The sequence below is a fragment of the Hippoglossus stenolepis genome, chromosome 1 (genome assembly GCF_022539355.2).
Source record: "Hippoglossus stenolepis isolate QCI-W04-F060 chromosome 1, HSTE1.2, whole genome shotgun sequence".
In the NCBI taxonomy this organism is placed as follows: Eukaryota; Metazoa; Chordata; class Actinopteri; order Pleuronectiformes; family Pleuronectidae; genus Hippoglossus; species Hippoglossus stenolepis.
The window spans coordinates 25,133,526-25,151,762 of record NC_061483.1 but is presented as its reverse complement, the minus strand read 5'-3'; the positions used below and the strand labels follow the sequence as shown (position 1 = coordinate 25,151,762).

The 18,237-nt window shown below is 40.4% G+C and overlaps 2 protein-coding genes across 2 annotated transcripts in view; both read left to right on the top strand.

Annotated features, from left to right (window-relative positions):
• Nucleotides 1–6,012, top strand: part of igf1rb (insulin-like growth factor 1b receptor) — a 43,715-nt gene extending 37,703 nt beyond the window's left edge. The window contains exon 21 of the mRNA XM_035179770.2: nucleotides 625–6,012. Coding sequence (XP_035035661.1) covers nucleotides 625–1,150 — 526 coding nt within the window. The 3' untranslated portion in view covers nucleotides 1,151–6,012. The remainder of the gene's footprint in view (nucleotides 1–624) is intronic.
• Nucleotides 6,013–7,101: 1,089 nt separating this feature from the next.
• lrrc28 (leucine rich repeat containing 28) lies at nucleotides 7,102–13,112 on the top strand. The gene is made up of 10 exons (XM_035179985.2): nucleotides 7,102–7,273; nucleotides 7,552–7,786; nucleotides 8,294–8,334; nucleotides 8,827–8,864; nucleotides 9,118–9,255; nucleotides 10,497–10,703; nucleotides 10,791–10,893; nucleotides 11,001–11,185; nucleotides 11,537–11,696; nucleotides 11,828–13,112. Exons 2-10 carry the CDS (start codon nucleotides 7,619–7,621, stop codon nucleotides 11,895–11,897), a joined length of 1,110 nt encoding a protein of 369 aa, XP_035035876.1. The 5' UTR covers nucleotides 7,102–7,273; nucleotides 7,552–7,618; the 3' UTR covers nucleotides 11,898–13,112.
• Nucleotides 13,113–18,237: the final 5,125 nt, after the last annotated feature.

The following is an 18,237-nucleotide window of genomic DNA, read 5'->3' as shown; positions in this document are numbered from 1 at the left end:
CATATTGTTGAACAGGGGGCCCAGTCCTGGAACTCACATGCAGCATGCTCTCCTGTAGGAAATAACAGCAAGAAGAACTTGTGCTCCACTCACTCTGGATCCAAAATCTTGCTTACCAATCTCATTGTTTCTTAAGAAACTACAATGACACTTAAACTGAAAATGTATTCTTGTAAATTTACAACTTTTTTTCCTGTAACATTACTTTATCCTCAAAATCGTAGATTTGAGATCCCCCTTTTAAGTGGCTGTAATGCTTTGCCGTACAGACGGGGCTTGTTTTTTGATCGGCCCACCTATGCAGGATTTCTCAGTGATCTTCAGTGTGACTATTACTGATGGAACCATCGTCAATGTGCTTGTGTGTACTATATGAAATAAAACCACTATATATGGCCATCAATATTGATACTGTGTTAAGCTTCCACAAATAAATGATGATATAGTAAACACTGTAAGTACACTAAAAGTAAAACTTTTAACCACAGATTACATGCTCTGTCACAGAAGACAGGCTAAACCTAAAGAAGCTTTAGCATGTTGGTAAGAAGAGCTAACGTGTGTGTGTGTGTGTGTGTGTGTGTGTGTGTGTGTGTGTGTGTGTGTGCGCTTGTGTGTGCGTAGGTTCGAACTGATGCGAATGTGTTGGCAGTTCAATCCTAAGATGCGTCCAGCCTTTGTGGAGATCATCAGCAGCATCAAGGATGAACTGGAGCCGTCGTTCAAAGAGCTTAGTTTCTTCTACAGTGCTGACAACAAGCCGACCGAGGAGCAGCAGGTCCACCTGGACAAAATGGACAGCATTGAAGATGTTCCTCTGGACCAACCTTCGTCCACACAGCCACAGCAATCCCTTGTCCCCCAACAGACCCCGCCCTCCCCAAGCTCAGAGGCTCCACCTGCCCCCTCACTGAGCCCCAGCTCCCCTTCCTCTCCCTGTACATCAACCGCTGCCATGGACAAGCAGGCGTCAGGCCAGCAGGCGGCCAACGGGCTGTCGGGTCCGAGCCTTGCAGCAGGGTCGGGGCTTGGGACGGGCGCGGGCGCCACAATGCGGCCATCTCTGGAGGATCTGCCGCCGTATGCACACATGAACGGTGGACGCAAAAACGAAAGGGCCATGCCCCTCCCGCAGTCGTCTGCTTGCTGATGGGATAGACACGCCCACCAGATGGCAAACCCTGCCCCCTGCTGCTCTGCAGAACCTGATGTCACAGTGGGTGTGATCTTTTTTTAAAAATATATATAATATAGATAAAACAGCAAAACCATCCCTATTATCTGGGTGTGGTCACTCAGAGAGGAGCAAAGACTCACAGGAAGTCGGAGGAACTGTTTTTTCTGTTACTGTTAGTTCATGCTCTGCTGTAACTCCATACACTCTTTTCATATTATTCTACTTGTGGTTTCTACCAGCTGGCTGTCAGATGTGACACTGCCCTCGCTGCTGAGTGGAAAGACCAAAAAAAGAAAGAAAAAAAAAAAACAGTAAAAGACAGGAAAATATAAAAATAATTGGGGGAGATCTCTCTGTCTCTCTCTCTTTATGGATGATCTTATTTTATAAATCGTTGTTTGCTACTTTTTATATATATTTCCAAACGGAAAGACAAAATGTATAGGCCTTTATAAACGACTGGCGTTTTGATCGCTTTTGGGCGGGCATTATGGTGAAACAGTTAAGCATATCAAATGAAGAAAAGATCAGCGTCTTCGTCTGTCGTTCAGTAGACTTGTTGCCGCAGGATGGGTCTCAGCATAATGCCAGGTCGACAGCCATTCTGCTGAATCTTAAACAACCAGGGGGAGAAAGGTCAAATCTGCCAAATTTGTTGCCAAAATTGTACTTTTTGTCAAAGGATCTCCTCTGCAGTCTTGCCCTGTAACACACCGGATTGACAATTGAAGAAAATCAAAAGCACTTGGATCTGTTACCACACTGTTAGTACATTTTTGATGACATGTCCCTCTACAGTCCTACACCACTCCTCTATTGCTGTTTGATACACACATACTGTACTATATCAGATTGACGTCATAGACATAGGTTACATCAATTTATCTGAAATTCAGCCACATCCTGTCGCAAGTGCTGTTCTGTTACAGTTTAACTGCCAATACAAGTCAATAAAGAGGCAAAAACAAAAAGAGGTGAGGACTGCAAAGGGAATGAAGCATAAAGAGGAAGATAAATATAAACACTAGATCTATAAAGTCTCTCACTCGGCGTTAGCTCCTTGTTCAGAGGCGTCCTTGCTGTATACGAACAGGTATTTTTTTAGACTAGCCATTAGTCTCCAACATTTACAACATCTCTATGTGGGCAGAGCATTTATGTACACACCAGTTGTTTGTGTCACTTTTCTAACTTTTGTATGGTAGGAGACATTTATCATGTACAGAACGAAGCTGCTATTCCTTATTTCTCTTGTGGTTGTAATATAGTTAATATCTATATATAAAAAGAGAACTCCTTCAGGTTGGATCTACGAACGTTTCCACTACAGTCCATTTTTTAATGCTTGTAACTGTATAAAGTGTATCTGACCTAGTTTCTTTTCTGTGTTTGCGTAAAAAAGGTATGACAATTGAAATTGTGTGTTTTCAAAACACCTGTAATGTCCCCTCCCATCTGACGATAGGACAGCGATGGTGCCAGTGGCCATCGAAGTTCTCATGTTCTCTAGGGACACCTCTCTAAGGTTTGGACTAGACCAACTCTACCCATTATCATACTCAGAGATTAAATCGTCACTGCTGAGTCCCAACTAAATCTCAGGTCAGAGAGAAAAGTAAAATCCTTTTCTACGTTCTTTTTTGTGCTGTCATACCCAGAGACATCTTGTGTCTCATTCTATGTCCCTCTAACTCGGTTATTGCATTTTCTCTCATCATTAGGCAAGAGCAATGTTTCTTACATCAGCCCGACACCAGAATGGGGTTTCCAAGTTTTCAATGGGTCCTTGCACTTCAATGAGTCTAAATACAACTGAATATATTAATAAATAATACTGTTAGTTAAATAATTGAAATGGATCAATGGAATTTTTTTTTTTTTACTTTTGTTTTAATGTCCCGTCATTAACAAGAAACTTTTAATTGTTTGTTTTATAGTTCATATATATATCACTCAGTGGATAAATAAATTTAAACTTAGCTTAACCTTATTTTACACAAGCTCTATTTTTATTTTTCAACTCCTTGTTTTCCTTTTTCATGGTCTCACTGTAAAATATATTCTTTATATGTCCCTCGTTTTTCTCGTGTAACATTTTTTGACGCTAAAGCATTTTAGCCAACACACAAACGTCAACAGAGTTAGCTAGCTAATGTTGCTCAAAGCTTTTTTATTTTACTTTGTTTATTTCGATACATGCGTCATTAAATGACAAACAAAATTGATGGAGACAAGAAACACAAATTTAAAGATTAAAAGAATTTATGAAAACAAATGCATGATGCCTTCTTGCTAGTGTTAGCTAGCTAATTAGGCACATTTAGCTGCAGCTGGTTTGCTAGCTGATAGCGGCTCTTTGTGTTTAGCTAGCAGTAATTTTAGGCAAGCTAGGCAGATGCTACGCACACATAGAAATGCTGGACTATATTATACATGGACACAGCAGTGTTGTCGTCATATCAGCATTGTTAAGTCTTGTAAATATAGATGATTAAAAGAGTGCCAACTTAAAAAAGGAAAACTGACGTACTGGAGAATATAATGAGCAAGTGAAAGATAAATAGAGGAGTAAAATTAATCATACTGAGAAAAGATTAGTATTTTCCTTTTACTTTCCATTGTGATTATTTAGATAACAGTATTATTGATGAGTTCACTGGTTCTAATAATATTTCATTCGTTTTTTTGGACCTTTCAGGCTTCATAAAATGTTTGCTGTGTAAAAAAACTGTGTTGAAGATGCAGAGTAAATTCAAAATGGAATTGATTCAGTTCAGCAGCAAGTGTGAACATCTTGTTTTTCTGAAGGCAAGTGCAAAAAACAAAAGAAGAAAAAACCCTGTCTGTTTGGATAATTTCACTTCCTGCTAATCAATGTTTCTCTTGAATCAAGGGTGCTGCTGGAGTAATCCATATTATTTATCTGTTTTCAACATATTAGCATGTTTGTAGAAGATTGCTGAAGTTAAGTTGGATTGAGAAATGGGTGGAATTATCTAACAGCACTGAGAATTTCTTTGAAAATGCTTTAGGAAAAATAAGATTTCACACCCGAGGATGATGCTAAACCTATTAAACAAATCCTGGACATGTTCTGTTATTAGACAACTCAACCTGACTTCGACAAGAGAGCTAACTGAAGGTCCCATGTGCTGAACATCTAAGCGTGTAACAGACAATATGAAGAGGCGTATAATCAGAGAGGACCACATGGAATAGATTTGGCTCATTAACCTCAAAAAGGTGTGTTTGGATTTTCCCAGCCCAGATGTTTTTGGTTATTTATGTTACTTTTCATGTGAAGTGTTAAATCACTGTACAAATTCCCCACAAGTTTTTTTTCCCCCTTCTAATATTTTTACGTTCTTTTGCTATTTTGGGGGAAGGTTTTGTTGTTATTCCTTCAACCATCCATCTACCTCACTGTTTTTTTTTTTTCTTTTTCAATCTATATACGTGTACAGAAAAAAAAAACATTTCATCTCTGTTGTTTGGCTACGACGGTCGTCTTAGTGAGAGCTGTTGATTAGGTCAAATTCAAACCACAAACCAAACCATTCTCAGATCATTCAGGCTCCTAATAGATCATAAAGAAGAGTTCAGTAACTTTTTTTTGGGGGGGGGGGGCTTAGAATAGACTAAAAGCCTGGTTTTATTTCTCGGATGCTCGCCTGTGAGAGGAGCTGGAAGAAGGAAGGAAGTGCAGGCCCTGCTGTGAGAGGCGGTAGCGTGTTCCTCCCTTGCGGTTAAAACCTCCTCACCTCCTCCCTTTCTCCACACTCCCCTCTCCCTCCCCTCCTCCCACTACTTTGAAGTGTAGTTCCAGTTCGTGGCTCTCATGCGTTGCTGTTACTTTATTACATGCATCTGTTTTTTGGGGGGTCCTTTGCTTGACGAGAAAATAGGTTTAATCCATTTCCCAAATTGCAACTGTATTTCCTGTCCAAGTAGCTGGGACATGATTTCTTTCTTTCTTTCTTTCTTTTTTAACAACAAAATGTAAACATGTTATTTTGTAAAGAAACACAACTGAACTTAAATATAAACAAGTACAACTGATACTTAAACTTTCAATTTAGTTTTTGTGTTGCACAAATTCAAGGAAGTCATTTCTGGCTACCATATATTTGGATCAGGTGTAACTTGAGAAACACCTTGAGTGTGTGAGGAGCTGGATAAAGATGTTGTATTAGTTTTTTTCCTCGTATGTCAGTTTTTTTTTTTATACCACCATTACAGGAATTACAGGTACTGTTCCTTGTGCCTAGACCTGTTGCCGTGGTGATCATAATCCCAGAAAAAAAAACATCCTTACTATTCTTCTTCCCACCCTCACAGGGCAGGCTTGTAATTTCAGGCTGGGAGTCTCAGTGATATGAGTCCTCCTGTCCAGTCCGCCCACAGCAGCAGACTGTGGGGGTCTCGTGCCGGTTTAAACTGACGTGATGAGGGTATGATGGGTATTTCACTGTTTGTGGTCTGATTTTTGCCTCACTTATACCACTGGAACACCTCACAGAGCGGACTTCAAATAGAACAAATTTCTTCTGTCTTTGTTTTTTTTTTTTTGTTACACCGATGGCCAATTTGTTACCAAGATTTTGATGTGTAAATTATTCATAGCCTTCCAGCTCTTGTGTTTCAACTGCAATGATCTGTTAGACGAAAGTTCAATTTTTGGTTTTCTTTTGTACATGCTGTTGTAAGAATTTTTCCTGTTATCAATATAATCTGAGTACTGGGGAAATGATTGGCTGAAGGAAAAGAGAATGTCTGTTTCTCTGATTCTTTTTTTCTACATGAGATTTAAGATGAATAAAAATGTATGCAAACTGTTTCACTGCTCATCTTTCTGGGAACTGTGTCTCTTCTGTGCACCAATGTTGCTGCAGTTCAACTATTGCTAGTGAGGGTAAAATACCCAATCCTTCATGTTCAGTTTATCTGGTAGAGTTTGTGCAGTGCATTTAGGTCGCAGGGCAGAAACTTTCAGAGGCTGTGCATGTGTATGTAAATACACTATGTACTTGACAAGCTCAAAAATCACAGGCATCCAACGTTTCTCATCCCAAAGACGCTGAAACAATTTACAAGCTACACATCTAAAATTCCATTTTGAGAAGTAGCTGCATGTTACAGGTGTGCAGGTGTAGAATTTCTAATGCAATTTAGATAAGTGACTTCCAAATGAGAGTACTGAGTCAATGTGATTACCAGCACAGCCCAATAGTGGCAGAGCTAAATATAAAACTGGATCTCCAACAGAAAGGTGTAGAAAGATGCAGAGAGATCTTATTCCAAGTAACGACTTAACATAATTAAGTAATTAAATAAGAGTTTGATGCATTCACTTTGTAGCTGTTAGATCACATACAACAAGGTATTTCTTACACATTAATAAATTAACTATTTTGGTATGTAAATGCAACTTGCCTATGCCAACATACTTATCTGAATGTAGGACTTACAAAACAATACGTCTCAAAAGGGGAAAAAGTACATTTCAAGCAAGGACATTATAAAGATTGAGTAATTGGTACACAACCTGTGTTTAAAAGTAAATCCTGTAAACCCTGTAAATTAGTATTATCACTAAGATGTCCTTAAAATTTCCAATGTAAAAGTTATCTTTAAATAAAATAATTACTCTTGCATTATCATGACTGATACATGCATACATACCTATACACACAGGAATAGAAAACGAGTACCTTATTAATACCAAGAGGGAAATAAAAGTGTTGCAATTTTCATAAATCACAAGAAAATCATATTTTACATATTGTTTGTTTTGTACTAAATAAAGATATCAGTGAGGTGAAAGCACAACATTTAATGGAGTGAAACTGCACTTGAATACATTTCTATATAAATACGATGCATTGTAACGTTGTACCAGCAGGTGGCAGCCAAGCACCGTTTAGGAGAAAAGAGGAGAGAAGAGGAAGAAGCTGAGTGACGTCACACGTTGTTGCTGCTGTACGACCCTTTACGTCGCGAGCTTCATGTCTTTTTAAAAGCACACTTCTAAATACAGGCAGGTCCCGAGTGTGTGTGGGGATTAAAATGAAATAAACACACTCCCGCACAGTTAAGGTAAATAACTTCCTTCCTGTTATTGAAAGCAACCAGCTACTAGCAGCCTATTAGCTAGCATGCTAACGGTGATGGGTATGGAACATGTCAGCTAACAGCAGACGCTAGCTACAGGCTGCAGGCTGTTGGTGCTGCTGCTGACACTCACTTCAGCTCCTGAATCAGCTGTTATCTCCTGCAGCCACACAGTTGTGAGCTTAGCACAGGCCTGAGTTTAGTGTAACCTTGTTCCGTTGTCGCTGCTGTGTGACGATGCTCCTGCTCTGTTCTCCTCTCAGTGATGCCATAGACGAAGGAGGCAGAGCCCAGTCTTCTCCATCAGGGAGGAGAGAGGTCTCCTCAGCAATGGCCACTGAACTCCACGAGACCATATTCATGGCCAAACAGGAGCGCCACAAGAACCTGTTCCTCAACTACAAGAACCTGAACATCTTCCCCGTGGAGCTGCTGAAAGATGAAGGCCTGCAGTATCTGGAGAGACTGTACATGAAGAGGAACTCGCTCACTACACTGGTAGGCACACAGCAGGACGTGATGGTTTCACTATGTCAGACATCAGCAGCAAACATTTTACCCAAAGTACAAATGAATGGACACAAATGTGCTTCAGAAACTTTTCTATGTGAGGTAATGCAAGTACGTCCTTGATTTTAAATATACTTAATTACTGAAGGTAAAAGTATTTGTCAAGTGTAGCCTATTCCTTAATGCAGGAGGTGGTGGTTTAATGTTATCTGCACATACTGTTTCGATAAGAGCTTCAGATCTCACTATTGGTACTTTTAAAAATGCAAAAACAATGTGAACATGACAGATAATGCATTGTTAAAATGTAGTGCAGTTGAAAGTACAGATATCTGCTGATATATGTAATGGAGTAAAAGTGAAAAGAGCCTGAAAATAAATCTGCTTAGGTAAAGTAGAGATACATGGAAAATGTACGAAAAGTTCAGTAATGAAGTAACTCTTGTATTCACTGAGTATTTCTGCTCTTTCTCTCCCTCTCTCTCTTCCGTTCAGCCTGACAATCTTGCTCAGAAGCTCCCCAACCTAATTGAACTGTGAGTGCTCGGCTAAACTGTGTTTTTTGTACAAATAATCTAAATTATTTTTTAAAGTTATTTTACTCCAAAGTGTTGCTACGTCCCTTCACAAGCGTCCTTTGTGTTGTGTTGTTATTATTGGCTGGTATAATATGATAGGTGCATTGTGAATTTTGCCGGTCCCCCACAGATGCTGCAGATGTCAATTGTGAAGTCTTTGTAATTTGCATCTGCTGAAATGATATATTTTAACTGGCTGGTTATTACACAGATAGAGATTACACCAGCACCTCACAGACACGATAACAAAAGACCTCACACTATTGGTGAACTTTAACCAATGAGATATCAAATAGCTAAGTCTAATTTACTGCCCATCCTAATCAGCAGTCCCTGGTATAAACGATATTGTATCTTACTGGGACCTTTCCTCGTTAAATACATGACTGAGTAAACAAATAAACTGAATAAAAATCAGTTTGTATATTAACATTTGTTTTTCTTTTCAAGGTATTTGCACTCAAACAACATAGTGATTATTCCTGAAGGTAAGTACACAACACGTCATCATAACATTCCTGAGTCTACACTTATTTCTATCTTTCTTTGTCACTTCGTTTTCTTTAAACAGCAGATGACACTGATTTATTCGTACTGATATGACACAATAGATATTTAAACTAGAGAAAATTCCAACCTGATGATTATATTTGACTGGTTATTTGTATCTGCATGTGTGAGAGGAGTTAGAAGAAGTTTGTCTGCTGGACATCATTTATGTGACTGTGGTTTGATCCTCAGCTATTGGAAACCTGGCCAGGCTGCAGTCCTTGGATCTGAGCAGTAACGCCCTCCAGCTCCTCTGTCCAGAGATTGGCCGACTGAGGTCCCTGCGGCACCTGAGACTGTCCAATAACCAGCTGAAATTCCTTCCTCCAGGTAAAGACCAGCAGCTGTCTGCCTTGGGTTTTTTCGGTTATGTCTTCTTCAACTGTACCAAATTTTACTTTGTTATTATCATTAATTGGTTTGAAGAAATATTCAGAAATAGTCTTATAGAAATGAATAATATCAGTTTGTATAATAAAAGCATTAAGTCAAAAACATGACACATTTGAAGTGTCAAAAAAACCAACTGAATACAAATTAAATGAACTGCCTGTAACAGATGAATAAGATAAAAGCCGACGTATAAACTTAAAGAAAAGCATCTTTGTGTGTATGTGTGCTGCACCACACAGGTCATGTGCTTCACTCTCTAAATGACAGTTTAATATTTTACACACAGTTTAAACCCAAGCAAATCGATTTAACCTTTTATCTGTACCAGGTACAAAGTCATGTTTGCGAGCTGACATTTAATCTTCTGATGTAACAATTCCAACTGTAACTGTGGGTGAGTTGTATCTTGTTGGCCAGCAGAGGGCAACAGCGACACTCAAATAAAATGAAGTCACTGTCCTCAAGAACAAGGTGCTGATAATATAATCTGTGAGTGAAATATTAACAGAAACCATCCTAACTAAGATTATTCTGTTTCGTAGCATTTATCTCTTGAGAAAAAATATGAGTTTTTGTTCAACCTCACATTTAAAAGACATATCACAATTTTTCATTTTTATTAAAATGAAAAAAGTTAGTGACATGTCCGTAATCTATGATTGTTTATTGGGAAAAAGCTAAATGTTAGAATAAAAATGTACCCATCTACCTTTGAAAGACTTTATCTCAAAAGGTAAATTGTGTTGATCCTTGTTGTTTCATTACCATGAAAAGTCTAGTTTACAGATGTTTTCACAACTGTCTCTGTCAACATTTCTTTTAAATTGACTGAATCTTCTCACCCACTGTAAGTAAGTGTCTGCAGAACAGGACATTTTACTCAGAAACGCCCAGCCTGGTTATCAGAATGTTCTTTCTAGGTTCCAGACTATTTAGAGAGGTTAGATGAAATTAACTGATCAGCTGATAGTCAGCGTTATAAATGACAAAAGGCTTGAATGATCAAAGATTATTAAGGTTAATTAATATTCTAACTTTTTTCGTATAAAAGCTTCACTCCACTCAAGTTTTATGCTGTTTTATTAATTTGTTTTAGATTATTATTTTTTTTAATGTAGAAATCAGATTTGTAAAGGTTGATTCAGTCTTTCTCTCTTGTGTTTGTCTGATGTCTCCAGAGATCGGTGATCTGCATGAACTGGAGACTCTGGACGTGTCCATGAATCAGCTGATGTCTCTACCACATCGTCTGCATCGCTGTTTGTCTCTACAGAATCTGACAGCCGACCACAACCTGCTGTGCCGTGTTCCCCGGCAGCTCTGCTGGCTCCACCGCCTCAACCAGCTCTCCATGGCCGCCAACCGGCTGACCTTTCTACCGCTGGGTCCGTATAACCTGTTATATGTGCGTTGCCATAGTGATGTAGATGAAATAAGCAGGGAAATGTGAATATGCTGTATGTGTGTTTCAGATCTGGGCAGATCGCGGGAGCTGCAGTTTGTTTTTGTGGACAATAACGTGGACCTGAAAGGCCTCCCCTCATACTTGTATAACAAGGTCATCGGCTGCAGCGGGTAACAGCTAACCTGGAAAACTGCAAACATGCATTGGTTGAATGATGGAGCTAGATTATAGAAAAGAGAAAAATATGATGGAAAGGTCGCGTGTTGGTTCTGTGCAGGTGCGGAGTGTCATCGCAGGTGTTGGAGGGCGACCTGAGAGAGGTCCCGGGTAAGGCGCTGAGTCAAGCTCTGGTCGGGTTATCAGCTGAAGTGAAGGTGGTTGGCTCAGAGACGGAGAACGTGGTTCCCCTGGAGGAGCTCGCCATGAGGACACTGCACCGCATCTACCACCACCGGCCAACAGGTGAGGTGGAAAGTCACACTGTAGCTGTGCCTCAATTCTGGGGCCACATCTTTCAGGGGCTTGAAGACCCATTGTGTTACAGCGGCGCAACAAGACTGTCCCACAAATGTTTCCTACACGTTTCAGTTCATTTCAGTTCAGCCTCCGCCGTCTATGTAGACTGCATTCTATGAAGGAGGCATCCCCTGATATTGGACACAGCTTCTGTTTACCTGTGTGCTCACCATACTGGCTGGTGTAGAAATGTTTGAAAGTAAAGCTGAGAGCCACAAAGAAACATAAGCAATAAAATAACAGATTCTGTAAGTATATTCACTCAGTAAAAGTATTTCCTGTGTTGTTGTTTTATAGACCCGAACTTGCTGCCTCCCATCACCCTCCCAAAGAGCCTCCTGGACCTGCTGCAGTTCCCCCTGGGTCACTGTCACCGCTGCAGCCAGGCCATGTTCACCATCATCTACCCCAAACTATTCCCCCTCCGTGACACCGCCCTGGCAGGAGTGCACCGCAGGTTAGAACAAACACACCTCTGTTCCCTTTTTGGATTTTCTACTAAAACAGTATGAATCTTGGTTTATATTTGCAAATTAATTCCTCTCAAGTAACCTCTCTCACTCTGTTTCCTCACTTTTCTCTCTTCAGGACGACTGTGAGTTTTGTGGCCTATTGCTGCTCCAGTCACTGCCTCCGGACTTTTGACCTCCAGGGTTGAATTCCCTTTATTCGCCCTTTTACACATTCGATGAAGAAGCTGTTGACTGGGTGTCCAGCAGGTGTCAGATAAAGAGCTTGTTGTTTGTGTGGATCTTGAATCAGTGTGCTGCCACAGGGCAGGAAGTCTGTGCTTGAAACAAAGAACCACAGATTTGCAGCGTCTGGGGATGTTTGATGGATCAGATCATGGACACAGGGCTCGTTCTGCAGCGTTTCAACATGGTAGACAAAGACTCAAACCTACATGGAGCTTCTGTCGGGAGTCAAACTTGAACGATTGCACCGCTGTGTGTGTGTGTGTGTGTGTGTGTGTGTGTGTGTGTGTGTGTGTGTGTGTGTGTGTGTGTGTGTGTGTGTGTGTGTGTGTGTGTGTGTGTGTGTGTGTGTGTGTGTGTGTGTGTGTGTGTGTGTGTGTGTGTGGTGAGGGTCAACATAATAACTACTGTGTGAGGGCTGTGCACCACTGGGCTTCTGTCTAGAAACTAACAGTATTATACCTAATGTAACTCACAAATGGGCACTTTTTAAGAACAAGCACTGTTTGATATTTGTGAAATCAGTAACTTCTCACACAGGCATCCCATGTGTGTGATTGGGGAGTCAATTCATATTATTAATATGGTTCATTTGACTGATTACTCAGGACTATTTGAAGGCTTATAATTTAAAATAATATGCATCTGTGTGATATGTGTAATTTACAGCAGCGGAGAAGAACCTACCACATTAACTTTCCTAGAGAAGCCATGTGTCTTTGAGCATGTGACACTCGTCTCACAGTGACATCTGAATTTATACACTCTGTCAACATGACACATTTCATGAGATCAGACTTATGGTCGTCAGTGTGACTTTATTTCTAAAATCTTGTCTCCAGTCAATAAGATGAGCCAAGGATTGGTTTCACATATTTGTTAAACGGATACCAGAATGTTGTCAGTTCTTTTCTAAGGCAGGTATCCATTTTTAAATGATGGCTGGTTTTGGAGAAAAAAGTAAATATGTCATTTATATTTTAAAAACAAATTTTTCCATTACCAGCATTTAAATTTAATATCAGTGTAAAATTTCAGGATTCCACATAGATTCTTCAGAGGCACCGTTCGATTCTCTCGTTGGACTGACGCCTGAGTGTTGATATTCATGACTATGTTGTACAGTGTAAGTTTTGTTTTGATTGTGTTGCTTTTGGCAGTAAATGTTGACCGATGTTTGAGCTTTGTGAATTTTTTACACTACAGACACAGTTTGTCAGGGAAGCTGCATGGAGAGGTGTTGATGTGGCTGCTTTTGTACCACTTGCTCAATGGTAAATTACACTTACAAAAGAACCCTTGTGACAGTTTCATTTAAATACATTGTGTTTTGTTTTCCACTGTGTAGCTAAATATCACATTCTAAAATATAATTTTTGGCTTTTTTAAAGTTGCTCAAAGCTGATACAGCAAGGTTTAAATTCATCCAGCAATCATCTATGTAACATTTATCTAGTGTACTTGTTCAATACTTCCTTTGACAAGTATTCTGATGAATACAAGCAGGTTTAGTTGGTTGTTCCCCTGAGAACCACGGAACATGGTTTTGTAGGAGGAGGATGTGTGGGGTTGCAGGTCATGTAGCTGAGTCAACTAAAAAATGCATGTTGCCTGAACTACTCTAAACAAATAGGTTATTCGTTTGCAGTTAAACTTGATATTTCAAGTTCACCCAACATTTTACTTAAATGAGCTGAGGTAATAAAAAACCTCAAATCTCCTGGTAGTCCCACAGTGATTCAAACTTACAACAGCTTCAGTGTCAACTCTCTCACTCTTGGTTGTACTGCAGATGATCTGTCTGTGTTTGAAGTGAAGACATCTAGAGCGTCTTAGCCTCTCGCTGGTGTCCCTGTAAACTGTCAGATAATTAACTGTAATTAAAGTGGATGGTTATGCGTCTGGTCAGCAAGCTGCACTTGCAGGTGGGTCTTTGCTTCAGCCCCTGACTCAGTCTTCTCTGCTGCTCCATCCGTCCTCTTCAGTTAGAAACACTCCTCTGTGCAGCCTCACCTGACTCGTGTCCTCAATGTTGTTAATCGTCTTCAGCAGCTTCTTGAGATTCAGGATGATACATGAATGATGCATCTGGTGGGAGAGTGACACTAAACAAATACAAAGACCAAAGTGAGGTGAGGTGAGACGCCTTGTAAACTTTAAGAGTCTGTAAATTTAGCACATAAGTCATAGTTAACTGTGAAATTAAAACGTTCTGTGGCCAATAACAAATAAATCTAAAGTTCATGTTGTACATATCTTTTTCTGGTGTTTTTAATATTTCTATACTGTTCCCTATTATATATTTATGTTTATGCACAAACATACCACAGCAAATTCCAATGCTTTCATGGAATCCATGTTAAATGTGTAGAAGTCAGCAAGGGACAGAACCATTCAGTGCTGTGAAAAAGAACGAGCACTTGAAATATGTATGTCAGTGATAATGGAGGGCGCAGCAGAAAGGCGAGCGGCTCATTTCCCAAGATCGATGGCGTGTTCAGATGAGTGTGAGGCTGTGATCTGCTCTAGCTGCTACTTCAGCTTCCCGCCCTCCCTCTGGGACTATCACATCTCTGCTGACTGCACGTATGAAACATGTTCATATAAAAACACACGCAAAATATAATGGAGGTGTACATAAACACACAGGAGAGAGGGACTTATTAAAGAAGAACACAACATAACCAACCTGTAACCTCAGCTGATATTATCCAGGGAAACAACATGATATTGTTCATCAGGAAGCCAAATGAAATTCTGTGCAATATACCAGCACCATGTGATCCCATGAGTCCAAGAGACATGTTTAAGATCCACTGAACGCATGAAGGAAAGGAATCAAAGAAATGGAGATAAAGGTGTTTGTTCTCTGCAGTGGTTTCTTTCATATATTACTAATATCACTGACCATACCTCTATCATTATGTGTATATTATATTGTATATTATCTAGTTGGGGCTCATTTAAAACTAGTCACTACAATACATCATCCAGTAACTACATCACCTCAGAATTCCCCTACGTTTGCAGTGTTGGCAGAACTGGCTTCTGTTATTCTACACATTTTTAATGGCATGAGCTACAATCTGTCCTACAACTGCAGTTCTACATCCCCCCCGGTGATGTTTTTCATGATTCATATTATTGTTCTAACTAGGTCGTGTGTTGAGTTGTATTTATTTGCTGATTGTAAATGTCTCCTGTTCCCGAAATTCTCTGAGACTGCCTGATTAAATAATGATTACTCTAGATATTATTTCTTAGGTCACACTGGTTTCAGTATAAACATGCATGTTAATAAAGTAAATGAACTAAGTGCACTCTACATGCTCTGCTTCACTGACACATTATGAAGCACCGTGTGACATTTGGATGCATCATGCAATCCTGAAGTAATTTCCTGTGGTGAGTCAGGCAGGGTGAAGAGTGAAGGGGGCGGGGGGGGGGGCAATGGGTGAAGCAACAGACTCCAGTAGTGTTCAGTCTTTTGTAGATAATGTGGACTGTGAAATGTCACAACATGAATACAAGATTCCAATTTTGTTTGTAGTTTTGTGAATTTCATTACCACCTTCATTTCCCCACATTGATGTTGGATAGTACATGTGTGGCATTCATTCCAGTCCCTGAGTCTGAGTCTGAATCCAAGTCACCAGAGAAGAGTGCGACTAGTGTCCCCATGTCCCAAGTCTATGTCTATTAGGAATAATGCTACAGTATTAATATAGCTTTCCATAACAAATCATTATGGTCTGTTACAAACTAAGTAACACTCAGTAGGACAACTCAACAGTCCCGTTAAATTCAATCAAACTGCAAATTCTCATAAATCCATGAATTATTCTTTGGGAAAACAGTGAAAGTGTCAAACAACACCCTGTCTCACGAGGTTTGGGTCCATGTCTGATGGTGGAGTCAACTCAGACGTTAACCAAACACTCAGCCACACAGGCGCTGGAGTTTCCACACGTTTGTCCTTTATGAATATAAGCTACACATCAACCTCACCCAGCCTGGTTGAACAGCTACTGTCTTATCACACATGAACCAAATGACGGACACGTGTATTCGAAACTCGTGGTTGAGAGGCAAAGAACAACAGGCACTCAGAGACATGTGTCTGGTCCGTGGGCGGCGCAACACTCAACCAACCTGAGAGACACATGGCGCCACCAGATGAGGCTGCTGTTGTATCTAGGCAACACAGTATGTTTTAAAGGAGCATTCCACGGTTTTTACTGTTACAATGTGAAAAGGACTTTTTGGGATCTGCATCAGAATTGCATGGGATTTTTCTTGACCTGCACTGAATCCTTCCACCCAGTTCTGTTGGTTTTTGCTCCATCTTGCAAACAAACCAGCAAACGGACAGTGGAGAAAACATAACCTTCTTGGCAAAGGTTGAAAACTAAAACTGAAAAAAGTCTGAGTCTCCAACTTCTGACTGTGAATGTTTGAGTTGAGTCGGACTCAAACCCAGTGGAGCTCTTCATCCACATCTCTGCCTCAGGACAGCACATGAAGCGTCTTTTTCAGAGCTCCTCTGTGTTTGCTCATAATTTACAGTTAATCGATCTGCCAGAGCAACATCCTCAACACCGTCTGTAACACAGACAAGAAATCAATCTCCAATTTATGTCTGTTTACTGAATGTAGTGTGTTGTGCACACAAGTGGATTCAGTCATCTTGAAAGCACAATAACGCCCGAGGAGAAAATGGTTTAATGGTTTAATGGTTTCTTCAATGGGCTGGAGAAGATGGAATAAACCAATCCATCACATTGGAAGATCAGATCCACTGATGATCAGATCTGGAAAGCAAACTGGATCATCTGCTGTGGAAGAGAAATGTCTGAGTGTTTCTCTGAAAACTGGAAAACAGCAGTCATGTCTCCCTGGAGCCGTGACGTGCGTTCGTTCAAATGAGTCAAGTGACAACTGACGTGAGGTGAGAATCAGCCACAGACAGAGCGGAGGAGAAAAATCATACCCTGTTCATCTGTACATCTGCCCCCAACCCTCCGTCATGCCACAGCATGTCTGTCACACGATCTTTTCCAGAGTGACAGAAATAATTAACACTGCGCTTCTGACCTTTGACCTTGACGAAACAGGTTTCTGTATCCACAAATCACATTTATTCTCACTGTGGCATTGACTGTACCCTTCAGCAGCTCGAGGACTTTGGGCACATGCATATTTAGGTGAGGGTGTGAATGAAGAAATCAACACCCTGGCTGGATTTTATTTTTCTGAAACACTGACTGTGTTAGATTTGATGCTCTGCTTGCATGATGATAGCAGTTAATATAACAAGCCTGTCCACCACAGCTCATCATCCTGTTTTTTTTTAGCTTGGCCTCCCACTGTGTAGTTTTGGTTGTGCTCAGTATTCACATCCCCTGCCTCATGGCACTGCAAAAAAAAAGCAGCATGTATTTGATTATGTAAAGTCAAAGACTCCAGGGGCAAACAGCTATACACACGAAGGAGAATCTCAGAGAGCCTTTCTGTCAGGGAACCATTCACACTGGTGCACACTCATGCACGTGCACAGTTTGTGCAGGCATACACTGGGATGCATAATATTAGTAGGATAGTTGCACGCTCTATTGTGACATTCACAGTTTAAGATGAGCATGGACTGAGGGGAGGAGCGTAATGTGAGAGCATTTGATGTGTTTCTGAGATTAGGGCTGAGATTAGGTCTGCTCCTGCAACAGAAACATATATGATGTGTTTAAGGAGCAGGTCTGAGATCAGGTCTGCTCCTGCAACAGAAACATATATGATGTGTTTAAGGAGCAGGTCTGAGATCAGGTCTGCTCCTGCAACAGAAACATATATGATGTGTTTAAGGAGCAGGTCTGAGATCAGGTCTGCTCCTGCAACAGAAACATATATGATGTGTTTAAGGAGCAGGTCTGAGATCAGGTCTGCTCCTGCAACAGAAACATATATGATGTGTTTCAGAACAGGTCTGAGATCAGGTCTGCTCCTGCAACAGAAACATATATGATGTGTTTAAGGAGCAGGTCTGAGATCAGGTCTGCTCCTGCAACAGACATATATATGATGTTTTTAAGAAGCAGGTCTGAGATCAGGCTTTTTAAATAATAAAATCAGCCATTTGCTCGGACACATTTTTTTCTCATTTGTTTCATCTATTTCAAACTCTTATTTTATTTTTCACTTTATTGGAACTCACCACACTTTCCAGAGTGAACATGACTCTGGACTTAAGTTGCACAAATTAAAATCCTCTCAGTAATCGCTGAGCTGGAACCGTGCCTGGTTCTGTGG